General features: G+C 44.2%; 1 protein-coding gene across 4 annotated transcripts; it reads right to left on the reverse strand.

Moving 5' to 3' along the window:
* Nucleotides 1-167: 167 nt before the first annotated feature.
* On the reverse strand, nt 168-14,299 carry pomgnt1 (protein O-linked mannose N-acetylglucosaminyltransferase 1 (beta 1,2-)). Of its 4 annotated transcripts, none has more exons than XM_023794786.2 (22): nt 14,209-14,299; nt 13,571-13,876; nt 12,753-12,855; nt 12,434-12,549; nt 11,957-12,022; nt 10,556-10,669; nt 9,786-9,903; nt 9,604-9,702; nt 9,383-9,510; nt 9,062-9,132; nt 8,768-8,843; nt 8,585-8,668; nt 8,134-8,175; nt 7,979-8,037; nt 7,474-7,546; nt 6,691-6,819; nt 5,624-5,749; nt 5,238-5,302; nt 5,004-5,048; nt 4,779-4,914; nt 1,685-1,794; nt 168-1,562 (listed from the first exon to the last, which is right to left on the reverse strand). In XM_023794786.2, exons 2-22 carry the CDS (start codon nt 13,688-13,690, stop codon nt 1,481-1,483), a joined length of 1,962 nt encoding a protein of 653 aa, XP_023650554.1. In that variant the 5' UTR covers nt 13,691-13,876; nt 14,209-14,299; the 3' UTR covers nt 168-1,480. The 4 variants fall into 4 exon arrangements, with proteins under 4 accessions (XP_023650554.1, XP_023650551.1, XP_023650553.1 ...); XM_023794783.2 differs by having other exon boundaries at nt 4,766-4,914; XM_023794785.2 differs by having other exon boundaries at nt 4,766-4,914; nt 13,571-13,790; nt 14,209-14,298.
* Nucleotides 14,300-17,542: the final 3,243 nt, after the last annotated feature.

Raw genomic sequence — 17,542 nt, forward strand, 5'->3', positions numbered from 1 at the left:
TTACTCGTGTTCCCTTTGTCTCGTAGCACGTTTCATATATAAATCTGAAACCTTTCAGTGTGATAAAACCTGCAATGATAGAGGAAGTACGAATTACACCAACATGCAGGGAAACTGCTGCATAAACAATGTTTGCTGAGACAATGAATACTAACGACACTGGGAAGCACAGAATACAAAACTAATTTTATTGCGTATAAGAGAAAAAAAAGAACAAAACACATGATATAGAAGTATAACGGGTTAAAATGTTAAACCACATAACTCTGAAATGTGAAGGCGCTACAATGAAAATGTCACAGATGTGTGACGGTGCAGGATGGGAAAGGTCACACCTTATGACAGCCACCAAACTGCGACAGGAGTTCAGTCACATGTCCAGCCGGTAATACTGGTGGGCGCCGTTCAGGAGGTGCGAGAACTGCTGAGTACCGTTACATCTTTCCTTTTGTTTTCCGATCGTTATCAGACCCACGTATGACGACCATGGAAAATCACAGTAGTAAAATCCTTCCTTTTTGAAATGGCACATTTCTCAAACGATGGTATATTAGTCATTTCTCTGGTACTCAAACATGAAACAGCTTATAAGATCTGCTTTTAAAATCATTTTGAAATGACTGAGAATCTGGCATATTAACCGCTCAGAGAAAACTCCAGATAGGAAGGACCTCTGAACAGTTCTTTAAAAAAAAAAAAAACTAAACATAAAAACAAAGTGGTCGTTTCACACAGGTTATAGTACACGTAGTGTTCAAGTGTTAGTAAAAGCTATTGTCCTTAACCCAAAGCCCCTTATATATGAAATAAATTAAAATTACAGTACTATCAAGGCTGAAAATGACTACAAAAACCATACAAGTTCAAATGGGATTTAGATGCAGATACATTGTTTGTGAAATTGCTGACCAACCAAAAACAACTCATCTGTTGAAACAGGTCAAATAAATAGACATAATTTAAAATGATTGTATGTACAAAACGGACAGAGCATTCAGTAGTTTGAAAGTGGTGTGTTTGAGTGGCATGAAGTCACTGACATCCATATAGGGCATTTACTCCCCCCCCCCCCCCCCCAGTGGTTGGAGCCACTAGGGCAGATCGCCATGGCTACACTTCAGATGTCAGTAAATGCTAAGCAAATGCTTTGAGTCGAACCCTGTGCCCACCGGTGTTCAGTCCTGGAGGGAGTGTGACAGCCAGGCCTGAGATTAAGGCAGTGTTCGGGGGGGGTGTTATGAGCCAGGCCACCTCCTCCCCCCCTCCAGCTGATTAGCATTAGCGCCGTGGGGCATTAGCACCACCTTCGCATTAAATAAAGAGAAGCACGAGGTGAAGGGGCCGTAACCCCACTTTCCCACCACGGCCCCTCCCAGAGTCCTGCGGCAAACTCACCCGCCGGGCCCCGCGGGGGCCCAGGTTGGTGGTCAAACCGCCACAGAGAGCGGTCAATGTTCAAAGCGACCGCGTTACCCCGCCGTTACGTCTGCTCCACCGGGGCGCCGTCTTCCTTGGGTGCCGGCTCCAGGTGGATTGGGGTGATCTGGGGTGGTTTCTTTACTCTGGCGGGAAAAGGGGAGTAGTCTTAAAAAAGCACAATGAAACAGATCTCTCATCAGAGAATGACCCAGATGTTTTCCGTGGACGGGGACTGGCGAGAGGGTGGCAGGTGACGACCACTCACGAGTACGGAGACACCGGCACGGCGATGACAAGGACGTGGTTCTTCTTCCTGAAGAGACGCCACAGTCCTCTGTGGTTCCCACGCACGTCCAGGTCCCACACATGCAGACACTGTGGGCCAGACACATGGATGGGGCTCTCACTAAACACAAATACCAGCAGTGTAGTGAAATCATATAAAGTTGTTACTCAGCTTTGACAGTATTACAGAATACCGCAGCATTTTGAAATACTGGCAACAAATTCAGCCATAACTACGACGACAAATGTTCTTTTACTCTTTCTTTGTTGACCTGCTCTGTGAAAGTCAGTACTGCCACCTACTGCAAACACCTAGACAAAATGTCGGCTGCATGCGCACAGTCGGTCAGACAAAATTCACATCTCTCACTTTGCATGTGAACCATAACAGCATGCAGAAAAGTGAAGTGTGAAGTATGAAGTGTGAAGTGTGAAGTATGAAGTGTGAAGTGTGAAGTAGACCATAACGAGGACCACGACGCCTGTGAGCTTCCCCTGCCCTCTTCACCAAAATCATCCAGTCACATTTACTTTACAAGAACAATGAGATTTGGGAATTTCCTTCTAGAACAGCATTTCCCAATCCGGTCCTCGGGGACCCACAGTTAGTCCATGTTTTTGCTCCCTCCCAGCTCCCTGCCAGACAGTCTACATTTTTGCTCCCTCTCAACTCCCAGTAGAGCAAAATAATGTGGGCTGTCTGTGGGTCCCCAAGGACCAGATTGGGAAACACTGCTCTAGACAAAACCACAATTGTTTTCTCAGTTGAACCATTAGCAACAAAATATATCATGGCTTGTGGCCGTTTAAGAGATATACAGTCCAATAAAATATACCCAGTTCCATCCCCACAGGGCCTGATTTGCATAGCTTAACTTCCATAGCACAAATGACATGTTTCAAAAGGCAGAAGGATGAGAAATGTAAACACTGACAGAATATTTTAGTCACTTCATTAGAGAGACCTGGGAAGACCTGGCTAGCTTTTACACAGAACACAATACCAGTCAAATGGTTGAACATCAGTGCCTAACCTCACAAATGCTCTTCTGGATGAATGGGCAAAAATTCCCACAGATAGACTCCAAAATCTTGTGGAAAGTCCCAGAAGAGTGGCAGCTGTTATAGCTGCAAACGGGGGACCAACTCGGTCCCAGGGATTTGAACTGGCAACCTTCCGAGTCCCAACCCACAGAGCTGCCCACACCAGAAATTATTGGTTGCTACTTTTTTGGTCAGTGCCTAATTCCATGCATATTATAGTTTTTAAGTCTTTATTCTAAAATGAAGAATATAAGACAAATATTTCTATGGGTGGGTAGGTGTGTCCAAAATTTTGACTGATTCTACATTAGGTTTTTGTTTCCTTTGTAATTTACGGTGTGCCAGATATTTCTGTGATCAGTATCACAAAATCTAACTGCAAAATGTGTAAAACATTGTTTCACATAACACTGGTCAACAAAAACCCGAGTAAAAACAACTAAGGGTTGCCTTTTATGAACTTTTAAGAAATGCACTCAGATTTTTGCTCTCACCCATAGTTTTTCAGTAATTATGCTTCCATCCACTTGATGCATATATTCTTAGCGGCAAAACAAAGATTTCTTGTGATATTCGCGTTTCCACGAAACTGACTTTCATCAGTAAAAGGGGGCATGTGCAATGACGTAATATTCGGGGAAAATCTGTATCGCATAAGTTCTGCCTTATCGCCAAAAAAATGCTTCCATCCAGAACCGCATACGTATTGACAAAATGACTTCTCTTACTTCCATATCCGAAGGTAACAGTACAAAACGGGAAGGATATAGTCAGTACCTGAGTTAAGAACGTCCGATTATGGACAACTCATACAAACGAACTGCCATGAAGCTTATATTAAAAGTTTAAATACAATGGTTCGTAATAACGATTGTACAGTACCGTGTGTAGTTACTGTTATTACTGTTTATGCACTAGATTATTTTTCCAACTTTTAACTTAAAGACAGACTTAAAGAATGGATCTCGTTCATAACCTGGAGACTGCCTTTACAGGGAATTAATGTGCATTGGACATTTTTTTAATTATTTTATTAACACAACTAGTCAAAACACTGTGTTTATCATCCAAGGAAAATGCCACCGAAACAGAATAATTACATTTTAGGAGGATATACCAGTGAACCACTTTACACCAAACCTCTGGCTTAAATATTGTAGGATGTCCAGATCTGCATTTGAAATAGTGTGCTGGCACACAGGAACTTTCACTGGGGCAGTAATAGGCAGCCACCACCAGTTCCAGCTCGAACCCGTACCGCAATTAATCTTCGCTACTTAAAAAAGAAAAAGTTTGTATTTACAGTTTGAAAATTTTAGGATTAAACAACGTTTCCCTTGCCCACTTTTTAGCATTGACGTGTTTTTGCACATAAAATCTCTTCGATGGACACCTGCTTAGTGATGTCAGTACTGCCTATTACTGGCCCAATAAAAGGTCCTGTGTGCCGGCATTTCAAATGTAGAACTGAACATCCGAAAATGCTGTGTCGACTAATTGAAGTAATTTAAAAATGCCCAACGCACATTAATTCCCTGTACAGTTCCCTGTTCTCCAAATTACGAAAGAGATCAGTTCCACCTTTGCCGAATTTGTAGGCAAGTTAATACAGTGAATAATAATTATACCATAAAATAATAATAATAGTATCTACATACAGTACTGTACCTTGAGAGATGAACCACTGAAGCTGCGCAATGTTTTCACGAGTGTCACAAAGTAGTGCATGCGTTCGTTATCATGAACCGTTGTATTTATCCCAATTTTTTTATGTAATAGGCAGTTCATTTGTATGTATAAGTTGTGCGTAATCAGATGTTCTTAACCTGGGTACTGACTGTATTTCCATTTTGTGCAGTCATCCTTGTTATTTGGATTTGGAAGCAAGAGAAGTGAAATCTATGTATTTTATCGACACGTGTGCAGTGCAGTATGGAAAGTTTTTGCCGTTACGTGTTTACGCACTAGGTTTGATATCCTCATGATCCAGTGTAAATCAGTGCGGATGAGTATTCACCGGGATGCCCCACCTTCGCCAGCTCAGTCCAAGTGGCCGTATCTGCCTCCTGCTCCATCTTGATGTACATGACGTAGGTCTTCCCCTCCGTGTCTGGGATGAATGAGTCCTCACAGGGGTTCTTGCTGTGGTCAAGGAGCAGCGCCTCCCTGTGGAGAGAAGCCCGGGGTCGGGATCCGCTGTAGCTCCTCAGGACGTGGAAGACACTCAAGGAGGCAGAGAGGAAGGAACTACTCACCCCAGCAACTTCTGTATCTCCATCTCATATGCTTCCTTCTTCAAGCTGCAGAAAAACACGTGAACCCCATTTACGGCAGCGATTCCAAACCTGGCCGCGGGGACCCCCAGACGGTCCACATTTTTGCTCCCTCCCAGTTTCCAGGGGAGCAAAAACGTGGACTGTATACGAGTCCTGAGGACTGGGTTGGGAAACACTGCCATACGGCACTGAGGAATCAGACGTCAAACTTACCTGTCGACATTCTTGAGCTGAACATTTGGGACTGTGTTGAACTTGTGCTTCTTAAAATAGACTTCCTAAAAACACACAATAGCAAAGTATTAAACACAGCAACAGTTAAACGACAGTTAACATTTAAGATGTCTTCACTCAAAAGCAAAAATACAGAATTCTCCCTTGCCAAATTATTTTCTCTAAACCCCGTGAATGAACGATTTGCTGCTTTATAAAAACAGCTGTTCGGTATCTCCATCAGAAGGTCCAGCACCAAGCTTGCCCGACATGAAAAACACGGGATAAACCAACTCAAAAGGACGGCCATAGAAACGGCTCGTCTCCACCCCCCCCAAAAATCAAAGCGACTCCTGTGCCCCCGGCCCGATCGTACAGGCACTTACGTGGAAGTATCCATTCATGTTGAGGCCGATGATCCCGAAGTGGTAGGAGCGGGACACGTCCGGAATGATGCACTCTCGGCCCCGCCGCTGCTCTGGCATCCGCATCCACATGTCCCAGTCCCACAGCTAGAGGGCGCAGATGTGCACATGTACACTCAGGCAGAGTTCATGCACAAGTATCCCAACCTCACAGGTGCATATGGGACAAGCGAATCATCCAGACCAGTGTTTCTCAACCCAGTCCTCAGCGAACCCCAGTCAGTCCACGTTTTTGCTCCCTCCCAGCTCCCAGCCAATCAGGAACACCGAATAGCTGGTACAGGTGCGCTGGGAGCTGGGAGGGAGCAAAAAACGTGGACTGGCTGGGGTTCGCTGAGGACTGGGTTGAGAAACACTGATCCAGACCATACGCAAGGGACAATGGAACCCAACAAAGGAATCGAAAGCATGCTTTTAAAACCAGTGAGCTGGTACCGACCCAAAGCAGCACCAGCTGATATCAGCCAGAAATCCAGGCGAAACTGTTTACCAGAAGTTTATTTGACACGATAACAGATGTGGGTTTCTATGATTCTATGGATGCAATAAACTGAGTTACTTCATTTAAATTTACCCACACCAGCGATCACAAAGGTCAATAATTAACCTGAAAACCAATTAGAGCCATCCTGCGTAGGAATGGAACACAAAGCAAATAAATTATAATAATGGAACTGTGACAAGTCAACCCACTGCCTTATTTTAGCTCTTATTATTTAAAGGCTTGTCACGTTTAGCTGTTAACAGACGCGAGCATTAGATTATTATTAGTTTGTAGCAGCTTGCTCTTAAGAGAAACTGCAAAGCCTACTGGGTTCCAAACATTGCTCTTTAAAACTGAGCATTAACACAAGGGAATGTAGAATATTTAAACTTGCACAATATTCATTTAATAACCAGCGTTTACACCGTTTATGCTCTGATTTTACGCTCTAATTTTGCCTTTCACATTCCTAGGTTAGTGCAGGTCAGCTAGCCTGGTTTGTTAAACATCGCCCTCTGGTGGAAACAAACAGGTTTTGCTGTACCTTCTCTGGTGTAGGCCACTTGGGCTCCAGCTCATCCTTGTACAGGCTCTTCTTTAGCACCCAGCCCAGGCCAGGCATGCTCTCCACACGGTATAGCAGGGAGGGGTCCTCCGCTGTATGCTCATAGCCCTGAGACGAGCATGGTCTGCATTAAACTGCATATCCCAGCATTCCCCAGGACACCACCCACGTGACCACTTTACCATTCAGCAGTGGGACGCACCAGCTGAACGCAAGTTCAATCTTAGCCCTATGTCTGAGTTTATGCACTACTAAAGAAATTATCAGTTGCACCATGCGAACAGTTTCATCGTAGCACCAAGTTGTAATGTAAATTATTACAAAAACAGAGAAAACAAAATCAGGAGCAATGTACAGTATAACCCAAATTTGACAAAGATGTGGAACAGCGAGTTAGTCCCGGAAATATCAGACAGTGATACTGATTGGTTGTCCATGGAGAAAACGTCACTCTGTGCGACAATATTTTTATTTAGTAGCTACTAACTACAATGTAACTTAAGTAGCAGTGGTGCAACCCACAAAAAACGTGGGGCTAAGTAGCTTCAAACTAGCTAGTTTCAACATACGATTTAAGGTAGACTTTACACCGGACTTTACGTTCGAGCTTATGCTAAGCTGGAGTAACCCACTCCAGGGCTCCGCACCGGAACCAAGTTAATAACCATTAATGACAGCAATGCTGTCGACAATTATTCCTTCCCAGGTGGCTTGCCTGTCTATCAATGGAAAGATCTAAAAGCATGACTGGATCCCACTCACCTGGTCATTCCAGGCAGAAATGCAGTACAGGCTTTCATCTTCATTCAGCAAATGGATGGTCTGACTCAGGAAGCTGGAAATAACATAACATTTTCAGAATTTTTCAAACTCAGCTTCTCAACACGTAGCATCTTTCACTGACTGGAAAAGACCCTAGTTGGTAAAAGCATCCCTCTTGTTCTGTAGGGATGTATAGGGCTGCTAAAGAGAATGTACATTAAGATCGTCTCAGTGAGGAACCCAGCACCACGCAGAAACAGCCCATTTCAGTCACGGCCAGGTGCTGAGCTTGAGGCTGGCAGCACCTACTGAACACTATTTAAAGTAAATGCAGATACACATTAAAGCAGCTTAAAAAGACCATATGGTGTTCAACCCATCATTGAAAATAAGGAGAAAAAATTCTGCAACTGAAATTCCTGTTTTTGCATAAAATTTCAAACATATAGCAGTACAGCAGTATCAGTGTTTGCATGAGCACCCCAGATTTATTTAGCTGAGCCACCTGAAGAAATCGATGGATATATCCAGGTCTTCCTCCAAGACGATTGCAAAGTTGGCTTCCTACGGATGAATGAGGGGGAAAGGAAACAGAAGTGAAGACTTAGACCAGTCCTGGGTGCATCCAAGGGCAGAAAGGTGACTGTGAGGGACTCTCACCGGATGCAGGTTGAAGGTTGCAGTCAAACTGGCCTTGTAATGCTGCGTGATCAGAGCACAGAATCAAACCCCGGTTAGTTCCCCGCTGTGACGGGATCAGTGGGCAAGTAAAGCAGGACGAAAGTGATCGACTTCAGGAGACATTCCTTAAGCCCTAATCCAACAAGATCTGAGCAATCTTCAGACATTTAAAACCATCACCACCACCAGATAAAATATATATATATATTTTGGTGTGAAGTTAACTAAATTTACCCGTAGCAACCTAGAGGGTTTAAATGCTGCCCATGTGCACAGCAGGTAACCATAACCAGTAGGAGGAGCTTCTTTGATCATGCTGCCCAAACAAACCAACAGCTATATTCCCATCCACAGGCCCCACCCTCCCATCCACAGGCCCCACCCTCCCATCCACAGGCCCCACCCTCCCATCCACAGGCCCCACCCTCACCTGCGACACCCTGGCATTTTTAATGCTTATGGGAGTATGCTGAACGCCCTTCAGGCCAAACAGCTCCACTACATCCATCGGCTCCTGGCAGACAAAGAGACACAGACGATTCACCCATCAGGACAGGTGCATTCCCATAACAACCCGCACCAAAACCCCAGCCATGGGGGGGGGCCTCAGTACCTCGTAATAACCGTCGATAAAGACTGTTATCATCTGTGGGTTGACGCCATGCGAGGAGAGAAGAGATCGAAGCATCCTAAACGAGAGACAGCACACAAAGCCACAAAAGCCTTTATCATCAATGTCACATATTCTAGAGATTAATAAGTTCAAGCCTAGACAACATATATTATAGTCGAATAAGTAAAATCAATTTTAATGTTTTCCTGTCCATAAACAAGTAAATTTGAAACATTTTTACCACAAATATAGTTGATGTTCATTATGAGTGATTTCCTCATGACGCATTCTTACCTGTAGAGGTAATTCGGCCTGTTTCCTGCGATAACAGCTACAGGAACGTCGTAGACATTATTGGTGGGCAACTGAGGGAGAGGACATTGGGGAAAAATGAATTTAATGGGTCCACAGCTATAGGTTCAGATACTGTGATAAGGTCAGACCTTTTTGAAAATATTTAGCAGACACAATCCAAAGTGAGAAACCAGGCTCAGCCAGTCTTTGGAGCGACTGGGGGGGGGGGGGTTTAGCGCCTCGCTCAGGGGACCAATTGTGAAATCACTCTTAAACCATGGGATCTGAACGTGCAACCTTGGAATCACAGGGCCATCTTACTGGATCGGGGCTGAACTCGATGGGCGCCGGGTCTTTGCAGCTGCAGATGCTACCGTAACCTTCCACCTTGCTGCAGAAGACCTTCCGTCTCCGGTTGAGCTCCGTGTCGGGCCAATGGCACTCTGCCTCTGCGGGAAATGTGGCAGTGTCAGCGAGTCCCGGGGGAGGGGCGTCCAAGACGGGAGGCTAGACAACTGCAGCCCGCGCCTTCTGCATGTTACCTTCAGACGGAGTCAGCTGAACCTCTGTCTTCAGGAGCACAGGGTCACCCCAGGTCGACAGCGCCGGGGACTTTGAGTGCTTCTCCCCATACACTTGGCCTGCAGGAACGTGAACGCAGATTTTGACGAAGGCTAAAACAAACACACCCTGAAGGTCTCATAAGTCTTCTGGAGTCCTCTACCTCCTTTCTTCACCACCAAGGTCCACATGTCCCTCCAGCTGAGGGTCAGAGATACCCGGCTGCCCAAGCCTTTCAGCAGGTTCTTGGCTGCATCTTTTAAGTGGAAGGTGCCTTCATCCTGTGATGAAAGGAGGACGAACCAAACTTCACCCGGCGTTACCCAAATTCTGGTGCCACAGCAGATCCTTCTCACCGGCCGAGATTCACTGCAACCATACGCGTCATGGGGTTTGAATGAAACATTACTAAAAGAATTCCACCATCGTACCAATAAATTACTACAAAGATGGCTACAGGTACATCTATGCAAAGCTCTACCGTAAACTAACCTGGAGTCCATTTCCAAAAAGCATAGTTGCTAACGTTAGCAACTTACAAAGTTGTAACCATGCAACTGAACGGTTCCAACTAAGTTCATTGCTAGTGGGAGGTTTTAGGAAAAATACCCCTGGTTCATTATGCATCTACAGCCTTAAACATCTCAAACAATCAGGTCTTGCCAATTAACTATAGCATAGTAGCTATAATGTTATGTAGAAAATTAACCACTTGGTACAGAATTATCACTAACGGTGATAAAGAATATTTTCTTTAGGTTAAGTAGAAGATGTAAAGGTAGGTGAGAAGCCATGCAACCGCCCAATCAGGTCTGCAGGAAGTTCTGCAGGTGGTTTACAATTGGAAGCTTACATTAGCCCAGCCCTCCACTCCATTCCGTCCAATCATTACGACAGACAGAGCAGAAACATATGGCGTTCAGCCAACCCGACCTTGATGGTAAAGATGAGGACTCGTCCACGGGTCACCATGTTGAGGAAGAGGATCATGGCCTCATCCTCATGCGGGGAGTACGTATCGAAAATTCGCTTGGCCATCACGTGACCCTGGAGAAGGAGGAGCGGCCATCTAGGGTCAGGTGACTGAGGTGAGACATGCTGAGCTGCTCCTCGCTGGCAAAAACATTCCCTCAGTGGCCACTTAATTAGATACAGCTTCTCAAACTGCTGGCCCCACAGAACAGCAAATCATACGATCACAACTCTGTATAAGACATGGATACAGCATCATAAGGTCCAGTTACTGTTTGATTAACGACTACAATGGGCAGGAAGTATGATCTAAGTGCTTCAGAACGAGGTGTGATTGCTGGTGCCAAATATGGTGGTTCCAGCACCTCAGAAACAGCCACCTTCCTGGGATATTCTCACACACTAGAGGGTCTAGGGCTACAGGGTGATAAACAACATGCAGCCGGCTGTGGGGGAAAATACCTTGTTAATGTCAGAGGTCAGAGGGGCATGGCCAGACTCATTAAAGCTAACAGGAAAGCCATGAGTGCAAAAATAACAGCAGACAGGCGTGATGGCACCATTTGAAGAACCTTGAAGTGTGTGAAGTGTACAAAACAGCAGAGGTCCTACCTGCCTAATAAAATGGCTGCTGTGTGTGTGTGTATGTATGTGTGTGTGTGTATATTATATACATATACAAACATACATATATACACACATACATATATATATATACATATACATATATATATATATATATATATATATATATATATATATATATATATACACATATACATATATATATATATATATATACATATATATATATATATATATATACATATATATATATATATATACATATATATATATATATATATATATATACATATATATATATATATATATATATATATACATATATATATATATATATACATATATATATATATATATATATATATATATATATATATATATATATATATATATATATATATATATAGTGGTTGATGGTGGGATGTTGCCCATAATGAGGTGATGGCGTCCATCCCACAGTGTCACCAGACTACTGTACAGACATATTTTGTTCTAGCTCCTGCTATCTCTCTGTCCATGACTCTTCAGTTTTTCCTATTCCTGTTATGTACCTATAAAGCACCATGTATTTGCTGTGCTTTGTAGAATCAAGGCCTTCTGCACCTGTATCTCTCAAAAAGCAAAGTGTCATTGCTAAGCACTCTGCCTATCGCAGGCCAGTACCAGGGCCACATGGTTCTATTTGCCATTGCGGCCAGAAGGATTCATACAGGGGGGAAAAAAAACAAACTGCACAGAAATTTCAGCGAACAGATGAGTTGAAATAAACATGCTCACGGTGGCCTGATTGAGGACGATCACGTGAATCCCCCGCCCTTGCTCTCGCATCTCGTCCTCCAGAACCTAGAGAAGGAACAGAGGCAAGCAAAAGCCATTAACCCAAAAAAGTTATTCGTCAAAGTAGGGCTTTATTCTATGTCTCGCAGTTCATTATAGCTAATTACGGGTTTAGTTGGAGCAACCAGGGCTGGCAAGTTAATAAGGCTAAACACATAAAAAGGAAGGCACATTAAATAAAAAAGACCATGGAAAACACCCAGGATATTCCCTTATGGCTCTTTAATAGTGTACCATGAATATTTTTTGTGCAGATGCTCAGAGGCCAAAAAAAGACAACAGACGGCTTAACCGAAGGCATGATCTATGTTTGCACATGAGTCATGACGTCCAAATGACTCCTCACAGCACATATACATGAGAGCAAAAGGGACAAGGAAGAACAAACACAGAGTAAAACAAAAAACTGCAGCTCACCGTGGTCCCGTCGACCGCCACGTAGACCTTAGAGCGGCTGGAGTACACCTCGATGTCCAGAACTTTCCGACCATTCTGGGGCCTGCGAGGGGTCTCCATGTTCGGCAGCGTTTCATCTACAGATAAAAGCACAGTGTCCAAGTCACATAAACTTAATGACATATTCAGTAGGACCTAAGAATATTCATTCATATTGCAGTTATAAAAAAGAACCCTGTCAGGGCTTAAGATGCCCAATCATTATTTAGATCTTACACTGCAAAAAGTGCACAGATAGTAAGTACTGTCATCTGTTCAAATACTTGACCTTTGACCTCACCGTAATCCTGTGCAGCCTCTTCCTCATTGGCTACTCTCCTGGTATCCAGAATGAGTTTGATGTTTATGATTACCGTCACCAGTAAGAAGAGCACAGCCCCAGCCTGCCAACAGAATACCAGACAAGACGGTCTTTTCTGGGCGTTTTTAAGCATTTCTTATATTATCTGCTTTATCTGGGTAACCAAGCAGCGTTTCACAGCTTGTCTATACCCTGGCATGACAGAGGCTAAAACCAACTCTAACGAGGCAGAAATGATCCCTGGAGATGTCTGCCGTAGTCAGGCTGCATTAACCTTAGCCTTTTAATGATATAAGCATTGCCTGTCTGGTCAAAAATAGCAGCACACCTCCAGACTACAGATGAGGATGCCTGGGATAGCTCTGTCCACACACACTGCTGTATTTACAGATCTCTTTACGATAAGATAATCTTTATTGTCACTGTCACTTGACAACGAAATTGAGAAAGTGCAGGCGACTCAATGTGAGGCATGAGTAATAAAAAATATATCAAAAATATACAAATTGCACTGACTATTACAGTTTATTACTTGAAATTACATCTAAAATCCCTGCACATTTCTTAGTTGTGCTTCACCCACAGGTAAGTAAAATTATACAGGAAAATCAGGCATCATGGCTAAACACACAACTGAGGCAACATGGTGAGGGACAAAAATAGAGAATAGGTGCTGCCAGGCTCTTATTAACGCGACTCCATCTCTTACGAGTGCGACCACGCACACTAATGCAATGGCCAGCAAACTAGACCGGGGCATTTTAAAGGGATGCGAGGCTACCTTTGGCCCTGCTTACCTGGCAGAGCCGCCGAATGGCCCTTTTGTTGGTCAGTTTGTACTTCCAGGTGAGGTAGAGGCTCCGCTGCTGCCGGGGGATGAAGGGCTTGGCACGCGGGTTCGGCGTCCACGAGTCCATGGCAGGAGCAGGAGGGCGCGCTCCCGCAGCTCACGGCGAGGCGCACACGATGTCGCGCCGGCGATGCCCCACCTCATCCACTCGGTCCGCTTCGTTCACGCTGCCATGTGCAGGAGGAAGGGGGGTTGGTTCAAGCCGCGTCCCACGGGCAGGTAGATACTTGAACCCTGACCACTACGCTCCTCCCTGCAAACACCAGCACACACGCTGTCTACAGGTATAACCCCAAAATTCGCACACAAATAAACCAATTCGAAATGCAGGCATCATGGGACTACCGCAGTTATACGAGCCTTTACATTTTAACCAGATAGCTGTCCATTCGAAAGCGTATCAATGTCTTTTTTTTTAATATCAGCCTGCGACATGACAGTGTTTGGGTAGTCAGTCCGCTCATAAATTCATTTCAGACAATTTTCTAAGTCCATTCAACGCGTACTAGCACATATACCAACTAACATGAACATACTAGATAATATGAGACGTGTGCTCCTTATGTTAGATGTTAGTAACCGTACCGGCGATATTAGCTGCAGGCAGTTGACGCTAACTACATGTTTCGAGGGACACCTAACATAATATACATCACTTCCGACCTGAAGGGCTCCGGCGCATGCTCTGGCATTACCGGCTCCTGGTTGCAATTTTAAAGTTCCCCGGAACAGCTTCGCTTTGGAAATTTGGTTCCTACATTAACCAATACTGTGGTTCGTCGGCTTAATATCAGTATTAGTTCACGGTCAGGCTTCTATAGCCAAACCTTTGGCCACTCGTTCCAATGCCAAATATTGATTTCAGTGGAACCAGCAGCGCAAACTTTGGCTGTGGACAATGTGAAACATGAATTGTTGAATTTTGAATGTCTTGTGTCTGGTTTTTGTGCTTTTTCCTGGGACCTCCTCAAAATTAAGCTTATAAAACAAAGACATCTGCTGTGAGGAGTGAAAATTAGGCTAAAAAACAGTGATATGTATAAGCACATAAAATTATAATGCTTGTACTGTAGTAATAATATGTTTGATAATATGACAATTATAGTATGTAATTAGGCTATACAATTATCAATTCTCTACCATAATAAACAGTTACAACCATAGGCAGCAAGGTAGTGCAATATTCAGAATTTATTAAATTTTCCTCATTCCATTATATGAGAAATATTGTGTGTAACCTTTAGCCTATTCTATCAATATTTATTGTCAAACTTAATGGTTTATATGTACTACCAATTTTGAGGAGTCTGCAGTAGTTTTTCTTATGAGTGTCTGTGGGTTGCCAGATGGATAGGCTGCACTGATTTGCTAGTCTGATTTTTTTCACCTTGCAGTGTTGTGTAGCATGTATTTCATCAGCAGAGCGGTCAAGGACTTTTGCCTAAAATTAGCTGCCCTAGTTTTATATTTTTGGCAAGCATTCAGATATGTTTATTTTTACATACATAGTCATTTGTTACAAAAACATGAAATTCAATGAATATTAAGTTAATGATTTTTCATCAGGTTAGCTCAGGCACTACCTAGAAGCAGTATGTCTGGGTAATACAACTCAGGGGCTGCAAGCCTAAAGCCAGCATGTTTGGTTAACTAGCTCTGGGACTGGCAAAAGCTGACAGGTAAGAATCAACATGGGGTGCTTTTCCCAAAAGCATAGTTGCTAACTAGGTACTGCTGGCTCACCAGCCTCAGTGTCGGCAACAACGGTTTTGCCTGCTGTACCTCCGGGGCCTGGTCCCCTGGCTGCAGCTGCAACTCTTTCACCTCTGCCTGAGATCCCACCAACAGGGTCTGCAGCCGCCGCATCCATGGGGTCTGACTCCCCAGCTGCCGCGTCCGTGACACTGGATTTCCCAACCACCATCTCTGTGGAATTTGCCACTTCAGCTGCAGAATTTGCTTTGCCACCAGCGCCTGACCCACATGCTGCCACTATGCCAGCAGCTCCAGTCCGGCCTCGTCTGTCCCAACTACTGCTGCTTCACCACCAGCTAAGTTGCCAGAGCCTGTCTTTCCAGATCCTGGGTCTCCAGAGCATGTGTCTCTAGTGCTTGCTGTCCTGCTTGCTCCACCAGAGCCCACTTCCCCCACAGTGTCTATGGAGCCGGGTCCCCCCACAGCATCTTGGGTGCCCGATTCCCTCACAGCGTCTCCAGAGCCCAGTTCCCTGGCCTTTTTGTTAGCACTCACCTCACCAGCTTCTGCTTTGCTGGCAAGCCCGGCGGAGTGGGTGGGATCCTACGGGCATCGCTCTGGGTCCGATATTGTGGGTCCTTTATCCAGTCCTGTGCCCATGTTTGCCTGGAAGTAGGGTAATGCTCTGGTCCCACATTTCCTGATCCCAGGGCAGTCACCAGCCTCAAGCACAGTGTCAGACAGGATCAGGACGACTCTCCATATCCTGGAAAGGACACCAGGGACACAGACCCTGTTTTCGCCGCCCGAGCTCCTTGTGGCCCAGCTCACCCACATCTACAGGTCCATCTGAGCATGCCTAGGTGTCAGTGTCTCCAGCTCCATCTGTCTTAACTCTGGCTGCAGCCTCACCTCTGCACCTCACCTCAGAGCCATCCCAAACATCCACATCAGCCAGACCTTCAATGGCATATACAGTACCCTAACCCTCCTTTTGGGTCTGTCCGTCCATCTCTCCTTCCCTCAAGGTTTCCATCCACTTTCCTTAATGGGATACCCTTGGTCCTTATCTTATTTTTCTGCTCCCCAATACAAAACCCTTATCAAACACGAAGTACTGCAGTGATGGATCAATTGGAAATGTGAAAACCATTAAATGTTTTAATAAGACATGGACTTATAGGTATATTTATTTACTTAAGTCAAAGATAATTCCGTGTGCTTAGTTTTTGCAGTACAGATTGCTGTGTACAGGCAGAGCGATACAGGCAGAGCGATACCGGAGCGGGCACGACACCTGAAACTTCACATTTTGTATGAAGCCCAGTGGGGATTAAGCGGTTACGATAATGGATGGATGGGTTAATTTAATGCGCTGGTCTTTGAAATACAGCAAAACACGTACATTTTCAAGATCGTGTTTGTGAATGTTGATTAAATACTGATGCAAAGTTGGCGATTTCACTATATATATATATATATATATATATATATATATATATATCTCCACGTATATACCTGCTCCACGTATTCATTACCAAATTGTCACATCTACCGCTTCTATGAACTAATGAAGGGATCAACTTAATGTCGAGCAGGATTGAGCTCAGCCTATTGGTCCAGTTCTCCACAACAGGCTGAGTTTCTCATGTGGCCCCCTGGGGAAAATTGCCTACGCCTGCTCTAACTTAAGTGCACATTTTTAAAAGTATGCTTAGTTTAGTTTATCCGTATAATGTGAAGTTAAACCGGTTGCTTGAGATTAACAACAATGAAACGACCACGAACGTAACGCCTTACTGACGTATACAGATTTATGGTGCGTTCGTATGGTGCGTTCGTTTTTCTCTCGGAACTCGGAAATTCCGAGTTGAGTGACATCACGTCCGACAATCTCCCGTTCGAGCTACCCACATCTCGGAACAAACATGGCTGCCTCCATGAACACGTTGCTGTGTGTTGTTGCTTTATATTTTAGCAGATTTGGAGTTTTTCAAATGAAGAAAATGGAGAAATTTAGATTTTTCCGAGAGACAAACAAGAAACACGAACTAGTCAAACCACATTAAAAGCTTTATAAAATATTTTAGTACATTCATAGCGATATTCTTCTTTCGAACAGTAAATAAACTACAAACAAACCAAGTCGCCATGTTGAAATTACGTCACAAGGGCAACTCGGGCAACAAAATCTTATCCGACTTCAACGTCATAAAAGGGGCGT

This window comes from Paramormyrops kingsleyae, chromosome 15 (assembly GCF_048594095.1).
Source record: "Paramormyrops kingsleyae isolate MSU_618 chromosome 15, PKINGS_0.4, whole genome shotgun sequence".
In the NCBI taxonomy this organism is placed as follows: domain Eukaryota; kingdom Metazoa; phylum Chordata; class Actinopteri; order Osteoglossiformes; family Mormyridae; genus Paramormyrops; species Paramormyrops kingsleyae.

Excerpts from the sequence above, each read along its gene's own strand:
- pomgnt1 (XM_023794783.2), bottom strand. The coding sequence starts at position 13,690 with ATGGACTCGTGGACGCCGAACCCGCGTGCCAAGCCCTTCATCCCCCGG. Across the intron at positions 9,511-9,603 it reads TCAGCTGACTCCGTCTGAAG|AGGCAGAGTGCCATTGGCCC; the intron begins GTAACATGCAGA and ends CATTTCCCGCAG. Across the intron at positions 5,303-5,623 it reads ACATGAATGGATACTTCCAC|GAAGTCTATTTTAAGAAGCA; the intron begins GTAAGTGCCTGT and ends GTGTGTTTTTAG.